General features: G+C 45.0%; 1 protein-coding gene across 1 annotated transcript; it reads left to right on the top strand.

The window, feature by feature from the left end:
* The first annotated feature begins 3238 nt into the window (after positions 1-3238).
* Positions 3239-6639, top strand: LOC125513881. The gene is made up of 4 exons (XM_048679095.1): positions 3239-4783; positions 5034-5177; positions 5362-5478; positions 5766-6639. The coding sequence occupies exons 1-4, from the start codon at positions 3353-3355 to the stop codon at positions 6375-6377; spliced, it is 2304 nt and encodes a 767-aa protein (XP_048535052.1). The 5' UTR covers positions 3239-3352; the 3' UTR covers positions 6378-6639.
* The last annotated feature ends 1909 nt before the right edge of the window (positions 6640-8548 follow it).

Raw genomic sequence — 8548 nt, 5'->3', positions numbered from 1 at the left:
TGGACGAGTCTGTGTGTCCTTAGTTCAAGGAGAATACGGTGAGAACTGTGTGTCCGGTACTGTGTGTCCTCAGGTTTAAATACCTAGCCGCTCTAACCAGACGTACAACTGTCACAGCAGTTGGAACTGGTCTACCAAATCATTGTCTTCACCGAGCTTACTGGTTCTATTTCCTCAACCCTTTCATTTCTTCATTACTGTGTTGTGTACCTGTTCATATCTGTTTGAAGACTTTGACTGAAGACATTCTCAATTTCCTCAGTTCAATTTCTTCAGTCTGTTTGTCTTCATTCTGTGTTATCCTGTGCTTACGCTTTCTGTACTCTGTGTTTTGTTTCCAATTCATCATGATGTCCATGTTTATGTTATGTCATGTCTGCATCTGGGTACTTATTTCCCTGCAAGAAGTTCTTCGCTTAGGAATTTCCTCACCCTGAAATTCCTCAGAGAAGAATTTATAAAAATCGCCTATTCACCCCCCTCTAGTCGACTTAACGCACTTTCAGTATGTTATATGAGCGAGTCCACGTGCCTAGACTCCATGTATAGGTTCTGCAAGACCGTGATAACAGTGTTTGACCCTGAGTACTTGAGAGAGCCAAATGTTGCATATACAACCTAGTTGTTGGCGATGAATGCCAGCAGGGGCTTTCGGGGGATACTTGGTAGCATAGATTTTATACACTGGGAGTGGAAGAACTACCCTTCTGCTTGACAGGGGCAGTATAGGGACCATGTCAAAGCTTGACCATCATACTCGAGTTCATGGCTTCACAAGATCTCTGGATTTGGCACTTTTTCTTCGACATGACCGGATCTCACAACGGTATCAACGTGCTTCAACGCTCTTCGGTATTTGCAAGGCTTACATAAGGCAACAACCTGGAGGTCAAGATCAATGGCCACCACTACAACAAATGATACTACCTAGATGACGGTACTTATCCTCAATGGACTACTCTTGTGAAGACAACCCCCAACCCTGTAGGAGAGAAGAGGAAGAGATTTTCCCAAGAGCAAGAGAGTGCTAGAAAGCATGTGGAGCGCGCCTTTGGTGTTATGCAATATTGATGGGGCATCATTCGGTATCCTGCTAGAACTTGAAGCACGAAGAAGTTGTGGGAGATGATGACTGCTTGCGTGATCATGCACAATATGATCGTAGAGAATAAGCATCCGGAACGTATCTATGATGAAGGGTTTCAGTTTCAGGGTAACAATACTGTGGCTAAGCATGGAAGAGCAACGACATTTGCACAGTTCACCGAATTTTATCATCAAATGCGCGATTGAGAAATTCACATTCAGCTGCAAAGATGATTTGGTTGAGCGTATGTGGGCTCACGTTGGCAACAAAGAGATTTGTTGATTATTTAATTTTTTTGAAACAATTTAATTTGTATTTGGCTTGTAAAATATGAGATATTTTCTTGGTTGTGAAACTATAAGATATTTGTATTTTGTTTGAATTATGTGAACCAGCGCCAAATTCATATGTTTGCAAAAGAAAAAAAAATCTAAAATAAACCTTGAATTTGTAGACAAAAGCTAAATCAAACCCTGAACTTCTTTGCAAAAGAAAAAAAGTCTAAAATAAACCTTGAATTTGTAAACAAAAGCTAAATCAAACCCTAAACTTTTAATCCCTAAAATTAGCACACTGAACTTTTTGATCCCGGTCTATTTTAAACCTTGAGATTGCAGATGTGGCAGCTCAAACCCGGGATTTGGTTGCGACCCGACGCGACTGGGCCGGCCCACAATGCGCGACGCATGGACCTGACAGGGATTCGGCTGTGACAGAAGGCCACTGGGCCTTTTTTCCGTTACGTGCGACTTACGAAAAGTCTAAAAAAAAGAGTGTACAGTGAGTCGAACTTAAAGACCTGGCGGTGCAAAACTCGTATTGCTTACCACTCCCACAGCAAGCTATTGCTATGATAGACAATAGCGACTTTGTTTAACATATAACAGCGCCGAGATTTGGAAACATCTCGGAAATTTTATGAAACATTTTCTTGAAAAAATTGAAATCCGAACATTTTCGCGAATTTTTGGAATTTCTATCTTTTTTAAAAAACACAAACAAATATTGAAAACATGAACCCTTTTTAAATCACCAAAATATTTTTTTTGAAAAAACTGAATTTTTTTAAACCTGAACAAAATTTTAAAGTGCGATTTTTTTTAAACATGAAAAAATATTTTAGATTTGTTCCCATTTGTAAAAAAATAGAAAGTGCTCACACTTTAATTTTTTGAGGTTTTAAAATCATGTTCCCATTTTTATACAAAAATGCGTACGTTTCAAAACATTTTTTAATTTTCTTTTGTTTTCTTGAAAATTGTCAAAAAAAATTGGAATGAACATTTTGTTCAAACACAAAGAAAATTTGAAAATGAGAACTATTTTTTTAAAGCTGAACATTTTTTAAAGTGTGAACACTTTTAAAAAAAAAGCTTGTTGTGGTATGTAATTAAAAAGTTTCGTGCTTCTTTGTTTCAACTAATTGTCGTCGGTTAGGTTGGCTAGCGGGATGGTTTTTGAAGCACCAGCACCCAAGTTCGATTCCCTTGAGTCTCATTTTTTGGATTAAAATTTTTAAATCACCTCTTACGAAAAGGAAAAACACGCTTCGCCTGGTGGGCCGGCCCAGTCGCGTCGGGCTGCAGCCCAGACCTGCTGACAATCCCATCGAAAACAGGCTAATGGATTAGAAGTTTGGGGTTTGATTTAGCTTTCGACTACAAGTTCAAGATTTTTTTTAGACTTTTTCCTTTGCAAAAAGACACGGCAGGCAGGTCGCGAAGACGAAAATGCATCCGCGCGTTGAACGCTCGGCAGACCAAACGAATGACAAACATGCAGCCAACCCAAATAAATAAAAAGTGAACAAACTGCGCGTTGGATCGGTACGTTAGAGTTGCTCTAGCCTGGCCAGGAGCCCAGCCCAATTCATGACCACGGCGTCCTTTTCAAGCCAACACACAGCTTGCCGTTGCCGTCCCACAAACCCAACACCGAGCCACATCATCATTGCATGACTCGACCCACGACCTTGCCCCGCAACCATACCCACCAACTGGCGGACACCGTGCACCCTCTGGACCCACAGGTCAGCGAGATGGTCTAGTTCACACTGACGCTAAACGGTCGGGGCGAGTGGGAGAGAGCGTGGAGGAAACGCGTTGCGGAGGGCGCCATTTCCGAAATCTTTGAAAGCTCCATTCCAATTTCGGCCCCGTTTCAAATCCTCTCGTGCTCCGCAACGCGCTTCGCCTCGCCTCGCCTCGCCCCCCAAAATTCCCCACTTAAACCCTACCGCGTGCCCCCCCTCCGCGCGGCGGTGACATGCCGCCGGCGACCGACTCCGCGGCCGGCCTCGCGGCGGCCGTCCTCGCCGCGTCCACGCCGCGGGCCGCGGCGGAGGCCGTCTCGTCGGTCGCCGACTTCCTCCGCCGCCACCACTCCGGCGCGGACCAGCCGCGCGCCTTCTTCGCCGACGCGCTCCCGGCGCTCCTCTTCCGCCTGTTCGTCTCCAGTTCCCCCGCCTCGCGGTGCTTCCTCGACCTCGCCGCTGGCGACCCCGCCCTCGCCGACCTCATCGCGTCGCTCCTCGCCCCCTCCGGGCCGCTCCTCGTCGCCATCTCCGCCGCGGATCGCCACTCCCTCGCTCGCTTCACCTTCCCGCGCGAGCGGCTCCCCGATTGGCTCGGTTTCGCGCTGTCGTCCACCGCGGCCTCCTCCGATAAGGTGATCTCGCCGCTCCTTGCTGGCCGCGTCGGCTCCAAGCTTCATCTCTCGGTGTTCGAGTACTACCTTTTCTGGTTCGCGTACTACCCCATCTCCGCCGCCACGGCCAAGGCTGCCGCGGGCGCCTCGAAAGGGTCGACCTCCACTTCGAAACCCTCGCTTAAGCCACGCGTTCTCCTCGAGAGTTGGGTGTCCACCCTCGCATCCACGGCCGGCCGCAATCCGGATCGGAAGCCCGATAGATCGCTATACCTGAAGCTTCTGTACGCCTACCTTAAGGAGTTCGTGCCCAGCGATTGCGCCCCGCCCCGCGGTGGTTTTGGTACATTGCTGCATCGGAATGTCAGAGATGGTGTGGAAGCTGCTGGATCCTTCAGGCGAGCCGAGTTGTTCGTGCACACACTCGTACAGTTCTGGCTTGTTGGGGACGATTTCTCGCCGCTGCCTGTTCGGACTTGCCGTTCCTATGGGTTGCCTTTACTGTCACTTCTGTCTCGTTCAAATCCTACACTGTCCGAGAGACTGCCAGCTCCAGGACTTGGCGATGCAGTGAAGCTGTTGGTGATGTATTTGAACAGGAGCGGTGTCTGCAAACTTGCTGATGCAGCCAATGTGTTTGATGGAATGCTCTTAAGGAAGGAGTCATGTGACAGTCCCGCTGGCTACTGGAATCCATTGATGCAGAGACCATTGTATCGGTTTGTGCTAAGGACGTTCATGTTCTGCTCCAGGGATGCAGATATCAAGAACATTGCTCAGGTTTTTTCTGCATGGATGGTCTATATGGAACCATGGAAGGCTCAGCAGGATGACTTGAATGAGTACGACCTGCCACCTCCTGGTGGGCGAAATGTGAATTGCGTTAGTGATAGAAAGATGCAAAGGTGTGATGTAGGGTACTCTCCAGCATGGCAGGGCTTCGTGCTGTCCAACTATTTGTTCTATAGTTCACTGGTAGTCCATTTCTTGGGGTTTGCTCATAAGTTTATTCATTCTGATGTCGCTTCAGTGCTGCAAATGGTATCAAAGGTTAGTACAGACTTATTGGGTCATATTTTCCAGAAGTATGCCCAACTTTGAATCACATCGGTGTAATATTGCATTTCTTAGACATCATGCATGTTACTATTACCCGGACAGGTCTGAATTTTGCTAAATGTGCTAATCAGTAGTTTTACTCAAATCATGACAGGAGTTTCAATAAAACTAAGCCTTTCAGTACTTGATATTTGTTTAGCTAATGTCCATTTGCTGTTTTGCTGCTGTTTTGATTGTTCAGGTATTGGAAGTTTTGGGTTCCCCGGAATTATTGGGGCTTATCTACAAAGTTGATGCTGCTTATCATTCTAGAGTTTCTGATTCTCAGTCATGTTGTTTGGATGATGTGCTCAAGTATGTGCCAACTATCCGTGAGCAGCTACAGGTAGGAAGTTGGATACATGAGATTATCATTGACTGTTTCCTTTGGCATGCAAGCACCTATTTTTGGGATTTTAGTGCACTCCGTGACTGGATTTTATGTAAATCTACAGAAGTACAATGGTACAAATAATGCTGAGAAGTATTTCTAATTCTAATCTAACTTCGATATGCATGTATGGTTTCAGGACTGGGAGGATGGGTTGTCAAAACATAGCACTGATGGGTCTTTCTTGTATATGGCGAAGAACGCTAACCTAAGGCTTTTCAGTTTTGATGATGACGGGGCCTACAACTTGCTTCAGGTGCATATATTACTATGCAATTATAATTAATATAACAGTAGTCTATAATTATGCTTACTTACACCAAGGTCTGTTTCTATAACCATAAGCAGTTTTTGAAGCTGAAAACTCTCCACATGTTGAACAAAAGATTGTTAGTGATCACCTATTGATTTGGCAAACAACATTACTGGCTATGTTATTCTACGGTTGATTATTAATTCTGCCTCTTTTTTCTCCTTAATTCTACTCCTGTCATTACACATTTCCCTGAATACTAACTTATTGTTATATTCCATTTTGTTCAGTTACTGTTGCTAAGGGCTGAGACTGAGATTCAACGTTTACCAGGTGATGCTATGCGAACTCGCCATACTTTGGATGTAATCAAATCTAATATGAGAAAGGTATTCTACAAGCATGTGGAAAGCTTCCAGGCGAAGAATCTTCCACAGGGAGAACACAAGCAGCATCATGGACGTGGTGATCTATTCGTACCTAAGCATCCAAGTCCAGGGAAAAACAAACTGGCTGATATGCAATATAGCGGTGACTGGATGTTGAGGCCCATCTCAGACACTGAAGTGGCCTGGCTTGCAAGGCTGCTGATATGTTTTTCAGCTTGGCTTAATGAAACCCTTCGACTTGTACATGCTGATACAGATGCTGTCCCGACAGGCCCAACCATCATCAAGGTCGATCAAAATGAACAAAGCAGAGTTGGAGGCCCAAAGGATGCTGCCAGAATGGTGCTTGTCGGTGTCTTTACGTTGCTCACTGTGGCGGCGCAATGGATCCTGCAGTTCATGAGGACGCACAAGATTAGGATCAATCTCAGAATTCTTGCATCCAAAAAGCTCCTGGCAGTTGCTGCTATGCTGTGCATGGTGTATAGTATAGCAAAGAATATGTTGTCTTGAGTTCGGCATCTCATCCTGCCGCCGCTGCTCTGCGAGTAATTGCTCAAACCTCCAAATTTGCCTTGAGTAGAGGTGTTACATACGCTGTACAGTAAATCATAGGAGGAAAAAACTTAAGGAAATTTCGGCAACTCTTCCAAACTTGTTTTGTTATTTTGTGCATATCACCGAGGTCCTACTGGAAGGTGTTTGTGACTGGTTTCTTCATGTGCTCCTGTAGTACAAATTTCTGCCAGACATAACTTTGGTGCAAGGGAAGTTTTGGATTATAGTGTAACTGAACATTCCTGGAATCTGGATATCGCATTTTCAGAGATATTGTAATGACCTACTATGATCTATCAATTGTTTTTCTAGCAGAGAAGTTGATCTACTTGAGGCCCATCTCGTTCCTTTCCTAAGTGGCAATGTCCTCTGTTTTTGTTTCCTGATAAGGATGCTTTGTGCTGTTTTTTCCCTGGTGTGGGTGCTCTGTTCTGTTGCAGGCTGGAGACTGTTTCACGCTTGCTGGCGAAAGACTGACTACCCTAGGAGTCTTTCATATATGCATGGCTGGAATCCACCTTCCTTTCTCGTGTCAAGCCAAATTAAAATAGGTATGACTCTTAGTCTATGCCACTTATTTTTTCCTTTTGGTAAATAGATTTTGAAACCACTTAAAATTTTCAACCACAAGGTATTCTCATTTTGTTTTTAACGCGGCGAATGATTTGAGTAGTTAAATTGCTTGAACTTTTGCAGCCTTCTAGATTTACACAGGGGAATGGTTTTACTTACTGCTAGTAGTTAACACCTGGAGCCCTGGATACACTCAACGTAAAAGAACACTCATCCTGCGCATCCTGTAGCCGTATGTGCATAGGTTATCTGCTCCATCTGGGCCTGCATTTAGAATGTGCAACTCGATGTACTATAGCATATTATGGAAATGCTTTTTTTAGTTGAGGCCACACCAAAATATTCATTTGGTGTTTGGTGAAGGATGTTTTTCAGTTGCAACAGAATATTCATTTTGTCTCCATGGGCGGCGATCGCCTTTACAGGCCATGCCGATAGATTTGAACGGCATAAACAAAAGCTGACCGAAAACAAAAATCGATTTGCCAATAGAGAAGGCGCACCTACCCCTTCCCTAACAGTGCTGGGATCGATGTTGATATCTTTATCATTCAATTAACTGTTCCTTAGGGTTAGGTGCTGCATTCCTTTCGCTGGAACACGTACGTCTCGAGCTGAAACCACACATGATCACCCCCTCAGAGCCACCACACAAACGAACAAGACAACCAAGTGGGCCGTTCGTTGTGAATCGTTTTCACCGCTAAGCCACACATGCAACGTTGCCAGGAAGAAAGCACACCCATCACAGATCATTTGCTCTCTCCACGCACAGGCTCATCCTCATAAACTGTTTGTACCCTGGAGGTTTCTCGTCAGAGGCTTGCCAATGATTTGCCTGCACTGCTTAGCAAGGACCGGGAGACACCAGGAGGTGGAGAGGCATCAATATGTACTCAGGACAGTACTGCTCTGTACTCCGAAGGACTTGATAATCAGTGTTCACCAGTGTGTCGTGCCGCAGACCCGGGCCTGATCTCCCACTAGGTGTTAGGGTCGATGCCCCTACTGCTTTAATTTTGCCTAGTGTGCTAAGATGGGCTGCTACCTCCTAAATCCTGCCAATCACAGTGTCAATTCAGAAATACCCCTTTATTAGTGCGAAAGCGTCCGACCTGTCTCCTCCACACTTCCTATTCTTCTGAATCCAAAGGACTTGTTGGAGGCAAAATTGAATGATGAACCGTACCATGCATACAGGCGGGCCTCCTGCATCATTGGGCCCTATGTTTTGTTCGTATCTGCCCATGAACATACTTAACATAACCTACCAAAGATCTGGACCCTACTACTACTCTATTGCACCAATTTACTACTCCATATTGCCCATGCTCTCCAGCTTAATTTGCTGCCTTCACACAAAATATCCTGCATGCATACCCAGCTCGATTAATTAGTTAGCTCCCCTGTCACTTTGCGCACCACGAATTCTGTACCCATATAAGAATATCTCAGGCCTGCATGATCTGCTATTTCTTCCCCCTTTTGTAATAATTCTATTATTGTGCACATATATGTATACTTGCATGATTGATTTGCTTTCACCAAGCTTG

Source organism: Triticum urartu, chromosome 1, assembly GCF_003073215.2.
Source record: "Triticum urartu cultivar G1812 chromosome 1, Tu2.1, whole genome shotgun sequence".
NCBI classification, from domain to species: domain Eukaryota; kingdom Viridiplantae; phylum Streptophyta; class Magnoliopsida; order Poales; family Poaceae; genus Triticum; species Triticum urartu.
This window is presented reverse-complemented; position numbering and strand designations above follow the sequence as displayed.